The following is a 21,298-nucleotide window of genomic DNA, read 5'->3' on the forward strand; positions in this document are numbered from 1 at the left end:
TTTCAGTCAGGTTTTAGGACCAATCACAGCACTGAGACGGCACTGGTCAAGGTTGTGAGTGATCTTAGGCTCAATACTGACATGAAAAAACTCTGTCTTAGTGTTGCTTGACCTCAGCGCAGCCTTTGACACAGCTGACCACACTATTCTTTTAAACAGACTCCACGACATGGTTGGCCTCACTGGTACTGTTTTTAACTGGTTTAAATCCTATCTAACAGATAGAGAGTTTTTTGTTAGCATGAAGGAATCCTCGTCCAAGAGCTATAGACTAACCTGTGGTGTACCCCAAGGCTCAGTTTTAGGCCCCACCCTTTTTAATCTTTACATGCTTCCTCTTGGTGATGTCATCAGGAGACACGGCATAAATTTCCACAGCTATGCTGATGACACACAGTTATATGTTGCCGTGACTCCTGATGAGCACGGGCCCATTGATGCCTTGTTAGATTGTATTTTAGATATCAGAGGGTGGATGGCAGAAAACTTCTTGCAGCTTAACCAGGACAAAACAGAAGTTTTATTGATTGGACCTGAAGCTGAGAGAGAGAAACTGGAGGCCAAGCTGAAAACAGTAGCACTCAACCATTTTAATCAAGTAAAAAACCTGGGAGTGATTTTAGATGCAGATCTCAGTTTTGAGCCACATATTAAAAATATAACTAAGACTGCTTTTTATCATCTAAAGAACATCTCTCGCATCAGGCCGTTTCTCTCTCGAGCCAGTGCAGAGACACTGATTCATGCTTTTATCACATCAAGATTAGATTACTGCAATGCTCTTCTTTCTGGTCTTCCAAAGAAGTACCTGAACCAGCTGCAGCTTGTACAGAACGCAGCTGCACGTCTGTTGACAAAGACCAGAAAGAGGGCCCACATTACACCCATTTTAAAGTCTCTGCACTGGCTCCCCGTCAGCTTCAGAATTGATTTTAAGATTCTTTTATTGGTTTTTAAGTCTCTTAATGGTCTTAGCCCACCTTATTTATCTAATTTGCTTTTATCTTATGAGCCCAGGAGACCCCTCAGGTCCTCTGGTACTGGCCTTTTAACTGTTCCCAGAGTAAAAACAAAAACCCACGGCGAGTCCTCCTTTTATTTCTACGTATGAAAGGTGCTATATAAATAAAGTTTGATTTGATTTGATTTGATTTAAGCAGGGAAACCCAGACTTCCCTCTCCCCGGCCACATTCACCAGCTCATCCGGAGGGATCCTGAGGCGTTCCCAGGCCAGCCAAGAGATGTAGTCCGTCCAGCGTGTCCTAGGTCTTCCCCGGGGCCTCTTTCCGGTGGGACGTGCCTGGAACACCTCACCAGGGAGGCGTCCAGGAGGCATCCTAACCAGATGTCCGAGCCACCTCATCTGGCTCCTCTCGATGTGGAGGAGCAGCGACTCTACTCTGAGCCCCTCCCGGATCACCGAGCTTCTCACCCTATCTCTAAGGGAGAGCCCGGCCACCCTGAGCATTTCCACACTTAGCTTAACTCTTCTACTCAGAATGAGTTAGAAAGATTTGTCCAGCTCTTTGGCTCAACCAAGTACTGAAGAAGCTGCTGCACTTATACCCAAGATGATGTGTGGTGAAATCATGATCTTGTATTTAAAAAGAAAAAAAAAAATTGCGTTGCCTCTAGCACTACATGACAGCACCTGGGTCCACCTGAGTCCACCTGGATCCACCTGAGTCCACCTGGGTCCACCTTTGTCCAACTGGACTGCCAGCAGTCTGACTAGCACTATAGTGATGACGTCCCGTCTTGTCTGAATTCTTGCTTGTGTTGTTCTTCCTCTCAGATGTAAGTCACTTTGGATAAAAGCGTCTGTTAAATGACTGTAGAATAGAATAGAATAGAATAGAAAAGAATAGAATCTCTCTGTATAGCAGAGCTGCAACCATTAGTGGATGAACTGGTCAGGTAGTCATGGAAACAATCAGGAGCTCAGCTAGCACAGCCTTAATCAGCTTGTATCTGGGTGTTTTCACACCTGTGTGCCTCTTCAGCATCTTCAGCATCTTCCACCCCAGATGAGAGAAACCGCTGTTGGGAAATCACGCAGCTAGAATCTGTTTAATCTGCCATCGCATTTACTAATTACATCATTTTTCTAAAAGGTCAGCGCATTCAGAGTTTGGCCTAAAAGTGTGTCACCATTTTACACAGGATAAAGCAGATTATGGCCAAAAATACTCAGTCATCACCATTCCTGCACTGAGAGCGATGCTGGTTTACCTGCAGCAGGTACGCTCACAGATTCCCAAGTTCGCATCCGGGACAGAACCGATCCCAGCTCTGAGGCTGCAGTTTGCTCATGACTCTGGCGGACAGATGCATCATGTAATCACCTTAAATGTGAAGCTTTTCCATGTCAGGTGATGCTTTCTGCAGTGTTGGAGCAGGTTAGTCAGCTTCTGATGTCTTGGAGAGCAGAACCAGAACCAGAACCTGGTTATTTGGTGGAAGGCACTTTTCCAGACACATCAACATGTATCGCTAACCCTTCAGCAACATGTCGAGTCCCAGCAATGGCCAGCACCGGGTGGGCCTGAACAGCCTTCCTCCTCTTCCTCCTCTACTGCTTTCCTACATAAACTCTTTGTGAAAACTCTTAAAGGAGTCATCACCTGGAAATGACACTTTTCCAAGTTAAAACATGTGTACTGGTGTTGGACAGAAGTGCTAACTTTCCTGAAGCCTTTCATTTGAAGATGGTGGAGGTTTTCTGTCTGGGCCCTTTGTTCACAGCAGAACCACCAACAAGGTAAACTCTGGCTAGGAGGCTATTTCAATAAGCCAGCCCCTCTTCCACACCTGAAGTCAAGCTTCACTGCTAACGCAGCTAATGCTAATGCTAAGGACCGAGCCTAGAAGTTTAATCCTCTGTAACGTCCAAATGAGCCCCGTGTTTTCTTTTTTATAAGTGGGTGAAGCGCTCTGCCACGTAAATCTTTGTAAACATTTGGTTGCAAACGTGCTTCTTCCACCATCTCGGTATCTTCTCTCTCAGGGTCGGAGTCTGGTTCAAACATAAATGGCTGAACTCCGTAAGCTGCTGCTCGGTGGGGTTTGCTCGCCACCACTAAGCTGTTGATGTTTTAGAGTCGGACGCACTGGGCCAGCCCCCCTTCCTCACGCGTAGTCTTTCTACTGAAGCTCGTGCAATTTCCACAGTTGTTGTCCTTCTTCTGTTTCTGTGTTTCCTTCCTGATCTTCTTCTTCTCTGATTTGTTTCTTTTGCTGGTTGTATGTCAGCTATTCTGCTCAGCGCTGCCCCCGTGGTTTCTGGTGGTACTGCTTCGTCTTCTGTGTCAAGCAACAGATGGTTAAGCTCAAAATTACGGAAAACAGACCAAATTACACAAGTAACAGACGCAGGAGACGAACGAAACTGTCCGTCCGTTTCACCTGCTTTCACCAAACCATCCACCAAGAAAACATCCTTTAAAATCCATTTCCGCAGCATGAGCAACACATTTATCTTCTCACTGATCTTTATCATTGAAAGTAGATGTAGCAGGACTACAAGTAGACAGAATTGACTATGAACCCAAAACACCTGCAGAGACACAAAAGTACCATGAAAACCAAAAAATCCAAAGAATGATGGAAAAACTACCAAAACAGGCCATGAACTAGTGAAAGAGTGACTAGAAAGAGAGAGGAAGAATACACAAGGACCACAAAATTATGCCATATAAAGAGAAAGACTGAACCACTGAAAAGAATCATGGCGATACAGAAGAACTAAAAACCCGATCCAGTGACTGAATCATTTAAGTAGGGCTGGGCGATTAATCGATAAATCAAATTTTCCATTTCTGGACCTTTACTTTTATGAAAATCTGGATTTGTTTCCATAGTTAGCAGCAGATTTCGCCCTCTCTCCACACCAGAACGGTGTCTGACAGATGTTCAGTGAAGTGGTCCTTCACTCACGCCTGGGATTTAGCTGTGTGTATAACTGCAGTGAGAAATGCTGCAAACTCTCGTTAAGAGACAACCTTCATCAGGGGAATTACTTCTGCAGTGGATCCTGTATGAAAAGGATCCAGATGGACAGAGATCATGGAAGCATTGTGTTTCTATGTAAGATATGAAGTCATTTATATGGTGGAAAAGCTACGGCATTATATGCTTTATTTTTGATGGCATTCATCTATATAAACAAATGTTTTTAATAAGTTTATTTATGTTTTGTAAAAGAAAAGAAAAAAATATTGATTAAAATCGGAAATCGGATTTGGTTATAAAAAATCGGAGATTTTACTTTTAGGCCATATCGCCCAGCTCTACATTCAAAGACCCGATGACCACAAATAGATGCAGAGCTTTATTTCACCCCGGGGGTCTTACACAAGTCTTGCAAGACATCCTGTTAAGCTAATGTGAAACACATCATTCCAGTTTCATTATAAGGTCGTTTATAATTCTCTAGACAGCTGGACACCAGAGATGATTCTGCAAATGGAAGTCAGAGCTGGCAGAGTTCACCACGGATGTGGCCTACTTCAGGCGGCGCAGACGCTCGCTGCAGCTCTCGCCCCGTGCTGTAAAAGGACGGTTGGCTCAAAAGGAAAAAGAACTGCTCCTCATCAGGGTTGTCCTTGTTTCATCAGAGTCCTTTGTGTCTGGTATGTGCTCATTTATTCCTCCAATTACTCACACAATAGGCTCAGACCGGGTTCCTTCCACCGAGCAGCCGGCTGAACCAATCAGAGCCACTGCAGGTTTAACCTGGACATGTGGAACGTTTCAGTCGGCTGCTAAGACAGGGACATGTCCCGTATGTGGGCCACACACACACACACACACATTAAATCCTGTGTTCACATCATCAAAATCAATGAAAAGTAGAAAGAACTGCAGCCAGTTGCTGCAGAGGAGAAATCCACCTCATTATGAGTGCAGATCCTTACTGGTCTACTAGCAGGACCCGGGTCCATACTGGTCTACTAGCAGGGCCCGGGTCCATACTGGTCTACTAGCAGGGCCCGGGTCTACTAGCAGGACCCGGGTCCTTACTGGTCTACTAGCAGGGCTTGGGTCCATACTGGTCTACTAGCAGGGCCCGGGTCCATACTGGTCTACTAGCAGGACCCGGGTCCATACTGGTCTACTAGCAGGGCCCGGGTCCATACTGGTCTACTAGCAGGGCCCGGGTCCATACTGGTCTACTAGCAGGGCCCGGGTCTACTAGCAGGGCTCGGGTCCATACTGGTCTACTAGCAGGGCCCGGGTCCATACTGGTCTACTAGCAGGGCCCGGGTCTACTAGCAGGACCCGGGTCCTTACTGGTCTACTAGCAGGGCTTGGGTCCTTACTGGTCTACTAGCAGGGCTTGGGTCCATACTGGTCTACTAGCAGGGCCCGGGTCCATACTGGGCCCGGGTCCATACTGGTCTACTAGCAGGGCCCGGGTCCATACTGGTCTACTAGCAGGGCCCGGGTCCATACTGGTCTACTAGCAGGACCCGGGTCCATACTGGTCTACTAGCAGGACCCGGGTCCATACTGGTCCCCAGCCCCGCCAGGCACCAGTCCGCTACAACACCTTATTTTAACCTTCAGACTGGAAACGTGGACCAAAAGCTCATAAGATCTTCTCTGGTAGGATGGAGGTCCATCATCCAGATGTTCTTAGATCTGACGAGTAACCAGGGATGCGGTTGCTTGGATACTAATCCTGTCACTTCAGGTCAAGGCTAAACACTGACTAACAAGTTTCAGCCGTGGTTTTGAGTCACTGCTCTGAATGAGAACACCTGTTCTTATCCATGACTTTATTTCTCTATTCCCTGTAATCCTCATGTATGACGATCATGTGATCAATATAAAGACTGTTTAGTATAAGCCAGTCCAGTCCGACCTGATCCCACCTCAGTGTTGCTCACACTGCAGTGAAACGCTGGCGTGAGAATAAAGGGCTAAAGCTACTTACTAAGAACGTAAAGAAGTGCTAAATAAACGTAGGCGTGTTAAAGATGTTAGAGCCAGTTGTTCTTGGAAGAGATGAGTCTTCCTCAGATTCCTAGAGGAAGAGAAGGATGCTCCTCCTCTGCCGGCCTGTTGCTCCTCCCACCATCATGGAGCTCTGTAGGAAGAGATGAAAGTACCAGAGGATGTTTCTAAGAGGAGCACAGGGGCCGGGACGCAGCAGAAGCCTGGATAGCCCGGTTTACATAGCAGGGTCCAGATCCAGAAGTCGCTCTGGAAGCAAGACTGGCCCACTCAGTTTGATACTGGAGCCTAATCAGTTTAAAGATTCATGCAATCAGCAAGTTCTTTTAAAACGGCACGATTTATGTGAAGGTGGATGTATGGTGTATGAGAGGGAGGATGGTGTATGTGTGGGAGGATGGATGGTGGAAGGATGATGTATGTGTGGGAAGATGGGGTATGTGTGGGAGAATGTATGGTGGAAGGATGGTGTGTGTGTGGGAGGATGGACGGTGGAAGGATGGTGTGTGTGTGTGGGAGGAAAGAGTATGTGAGGGATGGATGGTGTATGCGTGGGAGGATGAATGGAGGAGTGGAAGGAGAGTGTGTGTGTTTGTTTGTGTGTGTGTTGGTCTGGGGGGGGGGCAGGACTAGTTCTCGGGGTGTGCGGCTGGGCACTGGGGTGTGGGGCTGGTCTCTGGCGGTGGCCGTCTGGGCGGGCCGGGTCCCCCCGGGTGGCGTGCTGGCCCTCGGCCTGTGGGGGAGGGGGGTGTCCCTGCGCTCCTGGGCCCGGGCCCTCTGCCCCGTCTGTCCCGGGCGGCCGGTGCTCGGGGGGGTCGGGGACTGCTGGCCTCGGCCTGCCGGGGCCGGTGCCCTGTGTCCGCGAGGGGGCTCCTGCTGGGGTCTCCTGCTGCTGTCTTCCTGGGCGGACGAGTGGTCGTCTCTGTGGACCGGTCGGGGTCTGTTGCCTACGGGGGGGCTGGTGGCCTGGGTCTCGGGACCGCTGGCCTGACTCTGGCCTCTGTTCAGGTGAGGTGGCATCTGCATGATCACTCTGCATGGTCACTCCTTCCTGAATGTCTCCACTCCGTATATTCGGTATGTTGACACAGTCTCTGCGTCGCCGTGTAGCCGAGTCCTCCAGCACATCCACACAGGTTTCTCTGCGCGTGTTCTTGAATACAGCAGTTTCACTTATATCTATTATCATATTTTTTTTCCTCAATATACCTTTTCTCTCTATTCTTATAATTATTCTTAAAATTTTATTATTATTTCTGTTATTATTATTGTTATTATTACTCTTATTATTATTATTACTCTTACTCTTATTATTATTATTGTTACTATTATCAACTAGTTGTGTAATGACCTACTGGCTAGGATGATCGTAGCTATATATATTGTAAGTAGTATGGATTACATGGTCTTCTGTATGATGTTTCAAGTCCCCACCCGCACTCCCCACACCCTTTCTGTCCCTCTCTCTCCCCTCCCTCTTCTCTCTACTTTCTTGTCTCTCTCTCTCTCTCTCTGTCCCCTCCGGTCGAGTCCAGCATTAAGAGTTTGATTTAATAAAGTTTTTCATGTCATCAAGAGGGACTTTATACATGTAGTATAAATCCCTGCTTGATAGAGTAAAATTGCCCAGCATCAGACGGCAGCCAGACAATCATTCTGTTTGCAACGATGCTGGACAAGACAGGTTAAAAAAAAATAAATAAATAAATAAATAAATAAATAGATAAATAAATAAATAAATAAAACGGCACGATTAGAGGACGGACAGACAAACCACCGGCCCGATGGCGACTGGCCAAAATTCTGATGTTTTAACTCGGCCTTCAGGCTTTCCGTGTGATGGAACTTGGGACTGCGGTCTTTGCTCCACTTCTAAACTCTTTCTAAAAATTACACTTTAGTTCAATTTTTAAGGACGACTTGTTTTAAATTCTCCAAGTGTTTCACGCAGCTTCCATGTGAGCCGACCCGACGTCAGCTTCCCCTACTGTTGCCCAGATTCTCACATTTTCCAGAAGCATGTGATGAACATCAACAGGGTCCATTTTGATCCGGCCAAGCGCTCACCCGTCTGTGCTGGACGGGATCACCTGTCTTTGATAAGAACTAATAAGAAAACGTGACTTTGTTGGACTGTGAGAAAACATCTGAGGGAACCAGTTTAACTGTAGATGGACGCAGCAGACGTTACACACATCTGGTCCCCAGCCATGAAACACTGAAGTCTGCAGCATCTCCGAGCTTCTGACAATCTGCTGCGCTGATGCTTCGGTGCATGAAGCTCAACATGAAAAACCTAAACCATCATCTTGAAGGGTTTTTACGTTGTTTTTTTGCCTGCAGCAGCATCTTCATCCCCAGTGAAATGCAGGATGATGATGCTGTCAGTCTCAGAGCCTCCATGTGAGACGCCACCGTCAGTAAATGTGAAAAAAAAAGACTGTTTCCAGTCCTGCAGCCCAGAGTGCAGCGACCCGTTAATTATAACACGATGAATCGCTGCTTCTGTGCAGTTACTGTTCAAACAGGCTTGTTTTCTTATCCCACGTTGGAAAGAGCGCCGCACCAGGGGATGGAGAACCCGCCATGTTGTGGCGTCAGCGGGAGAACAGCTTGGCTGGCTCGCCATCCACACATCTGATGGAAGTGGTAGAAAACATGGATGACGCTTCCAGTACATCAAGTCTGGTGTGTGTGGTGGAATCATCAGCCAGTTCCAGTTAAGACGAGTGTTGCGAAGAGAAATATGACGGAGGACCGGACCGTAGCGACTTCCTGCCCGGCAAGTCGGACTCGGAGAGGCAAACATGGCCGCCGCAGCAGCAAACACACAGCAGAGGAGCACTGATTGATCGACACCGGTGTTACATACGGTACAACCAAATGAAGTGGTTATTTAAATTTATCTAAACCTGATTTTCAAATGAAATTATAGCAGGGTTATTATATTAAAAGGGAAATATTTAGCCTACCTCAGACTGTGGTAGGTTCACTGTGTGAATGATTAAATCTGAGATTACTGGAGCCTGTTATTATATAGACATTGAATGACTACATTTGCTAGTAATCTGACCAGAATTTTTTAAACTCTAGAATGACCAAGGTGACATTTTGGCTGTTTTACTGGCAGCAGGCAAAGCTGTGATGCTGCAGCAGGACCAGAGACCAGAGACCTGGTCCGAGCAGCTCTGGCTTCTATACAGCTGGTTTAGGCTCATAGTACCCAGCATGGATTGTCATGACAGCATCATCTAGCCTCACTCTTGCATTGCTGTCTGGGTGTTCTCTAGCACTTCAGGTTTATCCACCTATGTTTGTTTTTATTCAGGCAGCACAAACCGAAGTTTAGACTTCGTTTCTGTGGAAAACAAGGCTGTAACTGCTGCTTTATACTTGGTTTGTAAAAGATTATGTGATGAGGGCTGTAAGCTATTATTATAAGCTAGCTATTACTTTAGTTTAGGGCTGTCAAATGATTGACATTTTTATTCAGATTAATCACAGCTTACAAATTAATCATGATTAATCACCAATTGTGACTACGCCTGAAATCTGCCCGTTTTAACTGCATCGTATCACCAGAACGAGCCGATGCTACAAATATTTACTGTTCAACTTTTGTTGGGTAAAGGTCAGATGTCCCAGGGTCAGTAAATGCAGCATGTAATGAATTTCTGTATGTTGTTCTGCATCATCTCTACTATGTTCTAGATCATAATTCAGAATTCATACATCATCATCTCACCAACCGTCTCCATGGTGATAATTTCTGTCCTAAAAGCAGCAGATGTGACGACTGAAGTTAAACAGCCGACATCGATGAAGAAACTGATAAAACAGATGATCTGGATAAAAACAGCTTTTTCCTTTTAACATTGAAGTGTGTTTGTGCAGCAGTGATAAAAGTCCTCCAGGAGCTTCACCCAAAGTAAACACCTGCTGATAAAATACATCACTGGCTGCTTGTTTTACTAGTTTTTATTCACTTTTTACATCAGATGATCACTTAAGTTGTAATAATCAGTTCAATATTTCATAAAATCTAGACCTAAAAAGGTCTCATCTGTGCCCCCCTTTTCCTGGTCAGGGCTCCTGGCCCCCCATCAGAACTTTTCTAGACCCGGCCCTGCATAGCTGAAGTATAAACCCTGTCTACCACCAGCAGCTACTGTTAGAGAAGGTCCTGCCAACAACAAGACTTTGAGGCAAATATGTGACGGTGTGAACATGAACGCTAGTTTCCTCCTTCTCAGCTGATCCATAAACACACGCAGCAAAAGAGAAAAGCCGATCAGCTGATCACCGACAGCCGCCATGATTCACGGAGCAACATGAGAGGAGAGGGAGGAAGCAGCTGCTGCACAAACAGAGACGACGGAGATCCTCTAGAGCAGCCATGTTGGTGCAGGATGAGTTTAAAAAAGGATGCAGGAAAAGTTGAAGGTGTGGCTCATCTCTTCCATCTGGCCTCCACGTCCCGCCGCCATCTCAGAGAAAAGATGGATGTATGCAGCTTGTCATGCCGCGCACGTGTTAAAAAATGACATTAATTAGTTACCGCCACTAACGTGTTATTTTTGACAGCCCTATTTCAGCTGCACAGTCTGGGTGCAATGCTACGGTGGGACGCTACGGTGCGACGCTACGACAGAGGAAGAGTTTTTCCCTCCAAACTAGCGGATTAAAACACGTTTGGCGGATTTTCTTTGTTTCTGGGTTAAAGAAAAAAGACGAGCGAGGTGTGATTGTGGAGGACGGCTCACCAGCCTGTAAAAGGTTTGCAGAGAAAGGAGGAAACATCCGTTCTAGCACCTGCAGGAGAACCAGCAGCTTTCTGTGCTGCAGTAAAGATAAATACACATTAGTTTGGATTAAATGTATTTTTTCTTTACACAGGAGAGGAGATGTCACTGGAACCAGACTTCTCTGTTACTTTACTCTGTTGTTATATTAATGACTCATTTAAGCTTAAAAAGATAGAAAAGAATCGACATCTAAGGAGTGTTCAGGTGAGTTTACACCTTCTAGTGCTGGGACGTTGACAAGAATCGGACCAAGTAGGTCTGTTAAGGTGACGTTGCTACCATCGATGCTGGAGATGGAGTCGATTCAGAGCTCCATGTGGTCCAGGACTGAAAGATTGAACATTTTCCCTTTCCAGACAGTTGTTCCAGACAGATGTTAGTGGGAGTTCATGTGCTTTTTTTCCCAGTACAAAAGGGGCTTTAAAGGTAAATCTGGGTTCTGCCTGCACATGGGTCATTAGGTCCTCGCACATGATGCTCTTCTTCTGAACATGAACTCGCTAGGTTTACAACATGCTTCTTCTTTAAACAATGATTTTAAAATTAAAGCGATGACTAAGAAACAGAAATAAAACCGCTGATTGGACTTAATATGTTCAGACCGTCGCTGTCCGGTTCAGGGTCTGCACACGTCCAGGTGCAGCTTCGTCGGCTACATACGTCATCGTGGCGCCAAGCACGGTCCCGTTTCGTAGGAGCCTCCGAATCCAGCCCACAAACCTGCACTTGGTTTGGCCTGTAGGAAGCTGCCGGTGGCGCATCCTTCATGGCCTCTTTTCTCCCACAATTCATTTCACACAAGACGGTGGCGAATGAGCAGCCGAGCTCGTTCTTATTTAACCACACTGACAAAACCATTCAAACGTTTTTGGCTTTAAATTCTGTAATATTTGACATTCTTGGGTTTTTAAGGGTTAATGAAGAGTTTTTTCTTTTACATGATTACTGTCGGTGTTAACGTTCACCAACATGTCCCAGCATATGCAGATATCCAGCGTCCTCCATGGCCTACGTAGTCTACACGCCGCCAAGTGTGTCGACCCGGAACTGGGACCCATGTCCTCCCGCTAACAGTCATGGTTGTCCATGGGATCTGAGGGTTTGTTGCATAAATCCTGGCAGTGTGCTGCGGGATTCTCCAGATATTTTCCCAAAATATCGCAATTATTTGGGGAAAATACGACCAGCATCTGCCTCCCCGTAGCTGCGGTGGTGTTCACGGCTTAAAGTGTTAAATGTTTTTCAGTCAGGTGTAAAAGTCAAAAAGCTTTTTTCAGAGACAATTTGAATAAATGTTTTAAAACCTTCAAGGCTTTTTATCCTTCCCTTTAGGGCAGAAAGTACCTTCATTAAACTGCAGACTATTTATCTAAAGGAGGAAGAGGAACCATGCGTACTTCCCAGTCCTCCCTGGACCAGATTTTCCTGCCCCCACTGGCCCACAAGCCAACGGGATTCTGTGAACAGCCGCCGGTTTGCAGCAGAAATCATCCGAGCCGGCAGTTCTGACCTCTGCGCTACATCAGCACATGCGAGCGGAGGTCAGGAATGCGGGGCTCCTGAGCTCATTGTCCCAGGATCTGGTTTATGGGTTGTGTGTCGTCCTCTTCTCAGAGCGGTGGGAGATCCACAAACAGCCCAGTGACACATTCCTGCAAACGGACGTCTGAACTGTGGCGCCACAGCGCTGGAAAGGCTCGTCTTCCCCTCAGACGTCAGAGTCAAACTGTGGATTTAAAGCGGAAATTCTGTAGCGGAGCAGGCAGCACTTTATTCTGGGAGGCAGAAAACAGGCCCAACTTTGACCCGAGTGAAAACGTCACACATTGATCAGCTCCTGCTCATCAGCATTCACCCAGCGTTCCTTCCATTAAACATCACTTAGCTGCTCCCAACCTGAACTTTCCAGACCCTGAGGCTGCAGCCTGCAACTTGCTTTTTCAGGCATCAGCACAGTTTGGGAGCTCATGGAGGATCCGTGCAGCTCCGCTGAGATCCAACATGCTCCACAGATTCCACTTCCAATGACTTCTTTTACACCACATGTCTCATGCTGACTTTAGAACTTTAAATCTGTTTTTTCTGAGAAACGTTGCAGATTTATTCACGTTGTCTAACTGTTGAATCGACTGACTGTTGCATAACTTTAGAAGAGCATGGCTGCACACCTGATCTCCAGCAGGCCTGTTAATGCCTTCCGTGGCGCTGCATGTGTGAGGAGCACTGCTGGAGACGAACCCTGCTCAGTAATCTGCCTTTCTCAGATGAGTTAGCTGCAGTGTTTCCCTGTAATTGTCAAGCAAACTTTTGACATGCTTCTATAAACAAAGAGTGACTTATGCTTGCTTCCGTTAACTACTTTAGAACAAACACAGTGCAGTCATAAGAAGACGCCAACGACGGCTGCACCAAGCCTGAAGAGCTGCAAGTAAAGCTTAGAAGAAATAAACAAAATCACAAGAGAGAAAAACGGAGTTCTGGATTTTTTCTGTTGGATATACTCAAATTTTTCTTGGACACCATCCGTTGCATCCAGATAAATCATGTTTCAGATAACATACATGAAAAAAGGCTTTCCATCTCCTATTAAACATGTCAGCTTAAAAAGCTCAAACTCAAGTCAGCACAACCAGGACGGTGCCTGTTGTGTCCAGATTACTGCAGTTTGAGGTTTTTCTTCTGCAGATAAAAACCGAAACTTTGACGGAACCGTGACTGATGTTCAGGCTAGAAATACTGCAAGTTAACGCGCCAGAAAACCTGGTTTCTTTCTGCTTTTAGCTTCGCTTTGGTCTCCATCAGGTGGTGACACATGTCTCTTTAGCTCCAAAATCCAGAACTTCCTTCACAATTTCAGAAGTAAAACTTTATACATACAGCACCTCTCACAATATAAAATCCCAAAGTGCTTCACAACTACGCATAAAACAAGAGAAGTGAATAAAAAGCAGATTTAAGACTGAAGGGGACAGAAAAACAAAGGAAGACAGCAAAAAGGAAAACAGAAAGAAGAGAGAGGAGCCAGAAACACAGAAGCAACAATCTTCAGTCCAACCAGCTGCTGCACCTAAACAGAAACACACCAGAAAGTTTCCACCGCGCTGACAGAGCAGCCGGTGGTGGTGTTCCCAGATTACCACCTCCCTTTTTAAAGGTGACTTTAAAAAGCCACCAGAGGCCAAAGAAAAGAGCTCTAGAGTTTTCACTGATGCCCACCAAGTCCCGGATCTTAAAATAAATTTCTTCCACTTTCAATTCTAGCAATAAAAGTGCAGATTTAATTCCACTGGAAAGTGGTTGCTTCTGACCTGAAGGAGCCGCAGCAGATCTCCTCTACTGGCGTCTACGGGGCATCTTATCTTCAGCTCTGGGACCAGTTCTTAACTAACCAGAAGCTTTGTGTTCGACCCAGAAACTGCTTTATTTTAGCTCTTTGTATCAAACAGCGTGCCATCAATTATTGAAAATGTGTGGAGAAATCTAGAAAGTTCACACCAACATGGGTCATCCTGAAATGAATCTAAAAGAGGTCTGATGTGATGCTTTACTGGTCTCCAGAGCTCAGATGGCTTCAGAAGATCCCGGAGCTGTGATTGGCTGGCTCTGCTGCTGCTGCAGGTCTCAACATGAGACATTTTTAACGCGTTGAGCTCATTTTAAGGTTTGTTGTCTGTATGTAAATTCACCTCTAGGAGCAGAGGAGCAAAGTGAGAAATAAAGAGCAACAAGCCGCAGCCCTGCCAGTGCGTGGAAACAGGTAAAGGTGTGGGCCCGACCCCGCGAGTCTAATCTCGGCCTTTCTAATCCCCGCTCTCGCGTTGGCCAACTTACCCTCCAGCGTCACTTCTTTCCCGGCCTTCTTCAGCGCCTGGACCGCCATGTCATGCGTTGCCTCCCGGAGGTCGTTCCCGTTCACCGACAGGATCGCGTCGCCCACCCGGAGCGCCCGGCTCTGGTCCGCGGCGAGTCCCGGGAAGATCTTGGAGATGAGGATGGGCATCCGGTTCTCTCGCCCCCCCTTGATGCTGATCCCCAGCCCGCCAGACTCTTGCTTGACAACCCGGACTTTCCGCACCGCCTCTGAGGAGCCGTCCAGGCTGACGGGAAGGTCACCGTGTCTCGACCCGAAGCTTGACACGGGACTACCGTAGCTGGAGCCGGGGCTTCCGAATTCAGAGTTTGTGCCGTTGTTCGGGTACTTTTCAGGGCTGTTCATGCCGTAACTACCGTCGTACTGACCCCGAGTGCCCCCTCCGTGCCCCGGGCTGCTACTGCGACCCCGAACTCCATGCTTCTGGTTCTGAAGTTGTTCTGGACCCGAGGAAGGACTGCGGCTAGGGTTCCCCGGACTCGTTCCTGGGTCGTTTCCGTTCGACATGCCATTTCGCAGGCCAACCGGAGAGTACTCCCAGTGATTGGCCCCTTGCCCGGTTACCTCCGCTTCGGCGGTTAAAGTCAGCGTTTCGCGCGTGAGTTCGGCGGCCACTCGGATCCAGCGGTCGCGGAGCAGAAGGTCCAGTTGACCGTTCTTGTCTGCTCGGGTCCAAACTGCCATTCCTGGACGGTTAGCCTGCTTCGAAGCGGGCCGCTCTCACACTAAACTCATCATCAACTTTTTCCTCTTTTTCCTCTGCGCACGAGCAGCAGCTAAACTCCTCCGGTCCGCATCGACACACCCACCCCGCGCGGCCGCGGGAGAGGCGGGAGAACCGGGGGACTCCCGGGGAAGAGGAGGAGGACTAGCGGTCGTGAGGATGGGCCAGCCTCGCTCGGAGGGCTTGTTTTTGTAAAACTGTAAAACTGCCCAACTTCCAGGGCAAAGTTTGCACGCGCGCGACGACGTCATTTCCGTTATGACCTGTCACAATAAAAACAAATTCATCCAAAAAGGTCTAAAACACTTGGTATGGGAGACATTTTCTACAAATTCAGATTATTTATCTTATAAATTTCAAACTTTCATAAGTGACGCTTTCTTGTTCAGCTTTTTCTTTGGTTCTCGTGCTTTTTTCAAATGTGTTTATTTTGATTTATTTGTTATGTATGGAAGCCTAGAGCTGTCACCCAAAATAAAAAAGAACCCTATTACGTTATAACGTGATAGTTTTATTGTAAAAACGTGAATCTTATTATGTTATAATACATTTTGTGGTGAAAACGTGGAATAAAAACTGCATGCAGATCAGACAAATGCCTAATTTACTAAATGGGATTAAATTGTACTGAGACAAGGAGAGGATGGACAGACGGATGGATGGATGGGTGGACGGATGATGGATGGATGACGGACGGATGGACGGACGGATGGATGGTAACACGGATGGATGGACGGATGGATGGATGGATGGACTGATGGATGGATGGGTAGACGGATGGACGGATGGATGGACGGACGGATGGATGGTAGCACGGATGGATGGACGGATGGATGGATGATGGATGGACTGACGGACGGATGGATGAACGGACAGATGGATGGATGGGGATGGATGGACAGATGGACGGAGTGACAGATGGATGGATGAACGGACAGATGGACGGATGGATGGGGGATGGATTGTCCTCCCAGAAATCTGGTTGGTTATAGCTGTGATCAGGAAGAACTGCAGCACCAGAGATTTTTGTAAAAAATAATTAATAATTATAGGTGATGTATTCGTAACAGTTGGGCCTTGGATGAATATTAAACCCGTAACAAAAAGACAATAATAAAGGTTTATTGAATTTGTGTAGTTTTATTGTGAAAGTATAATCCTTGTACTTCCTGTTTCCGTCTATAAGTCAGATTGCTTGACTTCGGGGGGGGGGGCTTGTGTTTGCAGAGGGAACTCAAAGCTGGATGACAGGAGCAGGTGTCGTGCCAAGACAATCATCCCCTACAGAAATTGTCCCCCCTTACGCGGGAGCGCGCACTCCTTGAGTAGCTCGTAATCGTCTTTACTATGTTGGATTTCAGCACGTAAACAGAAAAACAACAACACACAAGGTGCTTAAATTATTATTTGATGGTTGTTGTTGTGTCAGCAGGGTTTGCTAAGTTTCTAGCAGCTTTTACTTCTATACTTGCTCCGCTTTGTCTGTAGGTCTGTAGGTAGGTAGGCTGCTACTGTCTGTCCATCCGTCCATCTTATCCGAGATCGGGTCTCGGAGTGGGTCGCTATTACTGTAGGATATTTATTTCAAATAATTCAAATCACCCCCCGAACATTAGACCAATCACCCTGTGACCTGAATCATTTACCTCCAAAAATCAGTTTTAATATTCATTTAACAATGAAGGCAACTTTCTTAAGAAAAATTAACACTTAGTCCCTGAAAGGTTTTACGTTTAGAGTGTTTTAAAGATACCAGTAAGTTCTACCATCATACTGTGCATACATGGCATGTCCTCTTTCTCTCAAGCTCAGTCTGTGTTCCGACACAAAGAGTTTTACACTTTCTTTAGTACTTTAAAAAATAAGAAGTTGACATTTTCTTTACTAAAGATGGAGGTAGTCTTCTTTCTGCCAGACTGCTTATATCCTAACATCAGCTGTTTTATTTGACTCAGTTTTTAATTTTGACGATAAATATGAGGACGTTTGGTCTTCATATACAAAAGTTATGCAGGGGAGGCAGACTGAGGAACAGCCACAGTCTTTGTCCACGTTTAACTTTTGGAAATGAAGACCAGACTACCTCAGGTAGGTATCTACAAATAAAAACATCTAATGCTGAAATATATTAACTGTATAAACAGGGAACAGCTTCTACATTTTCCATTCCTTCGAGTTAAAAACATCATTTCAGTGTAACATGATGGTCTGAGGTTGAATCTTTCTCATTTTAATCCTGATCAGTTTAGAAGTGAAGGTGTACTTCTTTAACCCTCCCACATAAAACAATTAGAAAAACAGGGTTTATTGTCCCTCCTGCCAGTTTCTGTGATTCCACAATGGATACTGAATTTTATATTTGACTATTAAAGGTTTGTATGATTTACAAAGAAAATGTTTTATTTCAAAAGAAGGGATTTTTCTTTCTAGACATAATGAAGAACCTACTGGTGCACATTTCTTTATGAAGCTCAGTAATTTCACCTCTGCAGCCACAGAACAGCTGAAAGTAGCAACCAGGGAGCTCACAGATCCAGCCTTGTGTTTCTTATCAGACTTTATTGCAGCTGAGGTTCATGTTGTGTTTACAACACTAGAGCAGATTGCAAGCGTCCACGGGGAGTGTGAGAGGTGGGAGTTTCATCAGCTCGCTTCACATCGGGGTCGCCATGCTGCAGCCTGCAGCTTCACCCCCTCCGTTACGTTCAGTGTCTCCCACGTCACACCTTTTCCAGCCCGACCGGGGACTTTACAGGCATTTCAAAAAGCAACCATTTTAAAAATAAATGTCATTTGCTGTGTACAAGCCATAATTTTACAACTCTGCTCGTTTTCTAAGTTACATTCATGACAAAAACAAGGCAAACTCGCAGAGCTAAACTAGCTGATGCTATGATGCATGGCTTCACCACCACCAAAGCACCTCACCTTCTTCCTCACATCATGCACAGCCATCCACCTCCAGCACGCCGCCTGCCTCTCCGCCTGCCTCTCCGCCTGCCCTCCCAGCAGCTGCGGGTGTCGGGGAGTGAAGTCATGGTGTAGCAGATAAGGCAGATACAAGGAGAGCTGCTACTCAAACCTCATTCTGTGCAGGTGTGTGTGCAGTAAAACGTGGGAGGAAATGTGGCTGAGTGGTTTACAATCATCAGGTTCTTATTAAAAAGGGTTTCCTGCAGCTCTACAGTTGCTTTTGCATCAGAGCACGCCATTACCATTAAATGATGCATTTGATGCTCCACCCCAGCACAATTTAAAGAATTTTGAAGCACCTCACTGGAATATATATTTTATTGATATCAGTTAAAACCAGTCAAAGTTCTGCAAGCTGTTGCTGCTGTGCATGAGCCCACAAGAACCCTTAAAAGCAACCAGACCTCTGAGTGTGTGCACAGTGTGGTCAGAGTGGGACAGAGTCTATCAACCTGCTCACTGGTTCGCGTTGCTGATCATCTCAGTGCAGTGATGCTGCGGTGAGGACGGCGATGATGTGTGGAGGCGTTGGTGCTGGAGGGGAGGCAGGCAGCCCTGTGCCTGTAGGTAAGGTGCAGGGGGAGGGTTTGGTCGAGGGAAAGCCTCGAAGTGGGACTGACGCTGCAGCTGTGGTCTCTGAGCAGCAGCTTTGGCCTCTCTCTTGGGGGTGTTGTTGAGGATGTCCAGGCTGCGACGGCTGGAGGAAATGACATCAGCCACGAACTTGGTGCATTCGGAGCAGATGTCACGCAGCGTGCAGCCATGAGCGTACAGGTGTGGGAACTCCTCCTCCACCGAGCGGCGGGATAAACTGCGCAGGGATCTGCAGACAGATACAAGGACAAGAAAGGTTTATGGTATTACAGAGGTGTCACTGTCCATGTGGAAGAATCCTGCCCCTACAGACCAACGTGCAGGGATGATCTCATCTGGCAGTCGGACTTTTATCTTCTGTAATGCAGTTAGGAAACAGTCATTTTCTGCTTTGTGTTGCTTTCTAACTCAATGTGTAGAATTTTTGTATTTATTGGACAAAAGAAAAATAAAGGAATAAAAAGGAAATTGAAGATGAAGGAATGTCTTCTTACACCGGAATTATACCGGGTGTGTGTGCGTCACGTTACAGCTGCACCACGGTTTTGTTACGACCTGCGTGGCACAGCATTTTATACCAGGAGCATGTCAGGTGTGGAGCGCCCATGAGTGCAGTCCACCGCGAGATCACAAAATCACAGGAGAAGTGGAGAATCACAACATTCTCCATTTCCAGGATAAACGTTTCGTCCATGATGACAAAAAAAAACAAACAAAAAAAAAAAAAACACTGAGACCCCCTGACCGGTTAAACACGGAATATTTTCATGGTTCAGCAGCGCAAATCTGCACAGGGGCTTTTATTTTGAAAAATACCGGAAGCTTTAACGCTGCACCCGTGTCTGACTTCCTGACTGCCCCTATCTGAACTGCAGAATTGACGCATTCTGGGTGCATGAAAAGTCAAACTAGACTCGGTGCATAAATTTAGCGGAGTGCTACGACAACGCGCTTCTGATACACTTCTGATACACTTCTGATACGCTTCTGATACACTTCTGATACACTTCTGATACACTTCTGATACGCTTCTGATACACTTCTGATACACTTCTGATACGCTTCTGATACACTTCTGATACACTTCTGATACACTTCTGATACACTTCTGATACACTTCTGATACGCTTCTGATACACTTCTGATACGCTTCTGATACGCTTCTGATACACGCTGCGGCACAAACAGTGTAATTCCACCTTTAGGCGCTACGCTTCTGATATATATTTCATTTGGTAAAGCTGTAGGGTGTCAAATAAGTTTTATACACAAACTGACAGTGAATAATCTGATAATCTGCGTTTCTAGAAGATGAAATATTATTCCATACCTCATTCCAGTTCAAATTTCAGTCCCAATCTAATAAACTCCATAATGCATCTAGGACTAAAGGTTTATATTATATTTTTTAATACTTGTTTTTACCTAACCTAAGAGCTCAAACAAGATGCTCAGCTAAAGCCTGGGACACATAAGGATTTTTTAAATCTGAAGAGGTATAATATATATATATATATATATATATATATATATATAATATATATACATATATGTATATATATATATATACATATATTATACACATATATATATATATATATATATATATATACATATTATATACATATATACACATATTATATATATATATATATATATACACATATATACACACACACAAATATATTTATATATATATATATATATATACATATATATACACACACACACACATACATATATATATATATTTAAATATATGTCTATATGTATATAAATACAGAAAAATAACTGCTCCCTCTTAGGGAGAGTTTAGACCAGTTAACATAACATCATGTCTTTGGACGGTGGGAGGAAGCCGGAGAGAAGCCACGCATACACGCATACACGCATACAGGCATACACGCATACACGCATACACGGGAGAACATGCAGGCTTCACACAGAAAGGCCACGCCCCCCAGCGTGATGGACAGGACAAGTTAAAAAAAAAAACGAAAAAACAAACCATAAATCATTTAAAAGGTTTGTAAAAGCTCATGTTTACCAAATGTGTCGCTTCGCCTCTTTTATTTGAACTCAGCTGAGAAACTGAATTAAAATAGAAATGTTTTGGGAATTTTCAGCTCAACAATTTTTAAAGCAGACAATGAAATTCTGAAGATAATAAAACTATTTTTATCTATATTGAGTCTTTTTACAGAGTCTGAAAGACTTTCCTGTCTCTGATCATTGAAGACACCAACCTAACAGACCTGAGTTATTTTAACTGTTTCAGTGTTTGAGCCGTCCTGATTTTAAATGATAGCATTTCATTTTATTTATTTTTCTAAATGAATCGAATTCCACCTAAAACATGTTCATCTTTATTT

At 45.4% G+C, this 21,298-nt stretch overlaps 2 protein-coding genes across 4 annotated transcripts in view; both read right to left on the bottom strand.

Annotated features, from left to right (window-relative positions):
• The window catches only part of sntb2 (syntrophin, beta 2), a 43,116-nt gene extending 27,549 nt beyond the window's left edge, over positions 1 to 15,567 (bottom strand). The window contains exon 1 of the mRNA XM_041997567.1: positions 14,596 to 15,567. Within this exon, the coding sequence (XP_041853501.1) occupies positions 14,596 to 15,319 (724 nt within the window). The 5' untranslated portion in view covers positions 15,320 to 15,567. The remainder of the gene's footprint in view (positions 1 to 14,595) is intronic.
• Positions 15,568 to 17,898: 2,331 nt separating this feature from the next.
• Positions 17,899 to 21,298, bottom strand: part of spire2 (spire-type actin nucleation factor 2) — a 50,900-nt gene continuing 47,500 nt past the window's right edge. For 2 of the 3 annotated variants that reach the window (XM_041997519.1, XM_041997520.1), the window contains one exon: positions 17,899 to 19,155. In XM_041997519.1, the coding sequence (XP_041853453.1) occupies positions 18,789 to 19,155 (367 nt within the window). In that variant the 3' untranslated portion in view covers positions 17,899 to 18,788. The remainder of the gene's footprint in view (positions 19,156 to 21,298) is intronic. The other variant, XM_041997521.1, reaches the window with a different exon arrangement.

The sequence above is a fragment of the Melanotaenia boesemani genome, chromosome 10 (genome assembly GCF_017639745.1).
Source record: "Melanotaenia boesemani isolate fMelBoe1 chromosome 10, fMelBoe1.pri, whole genome shotgun sequence".
Taxonomy (NCBI): Eukaryota; Metazoa; Chordata; class Actinopteri; order Atheriniformes; family Melanotaeniidae; genus Melanotaenia; species Melanotaenia boesemani.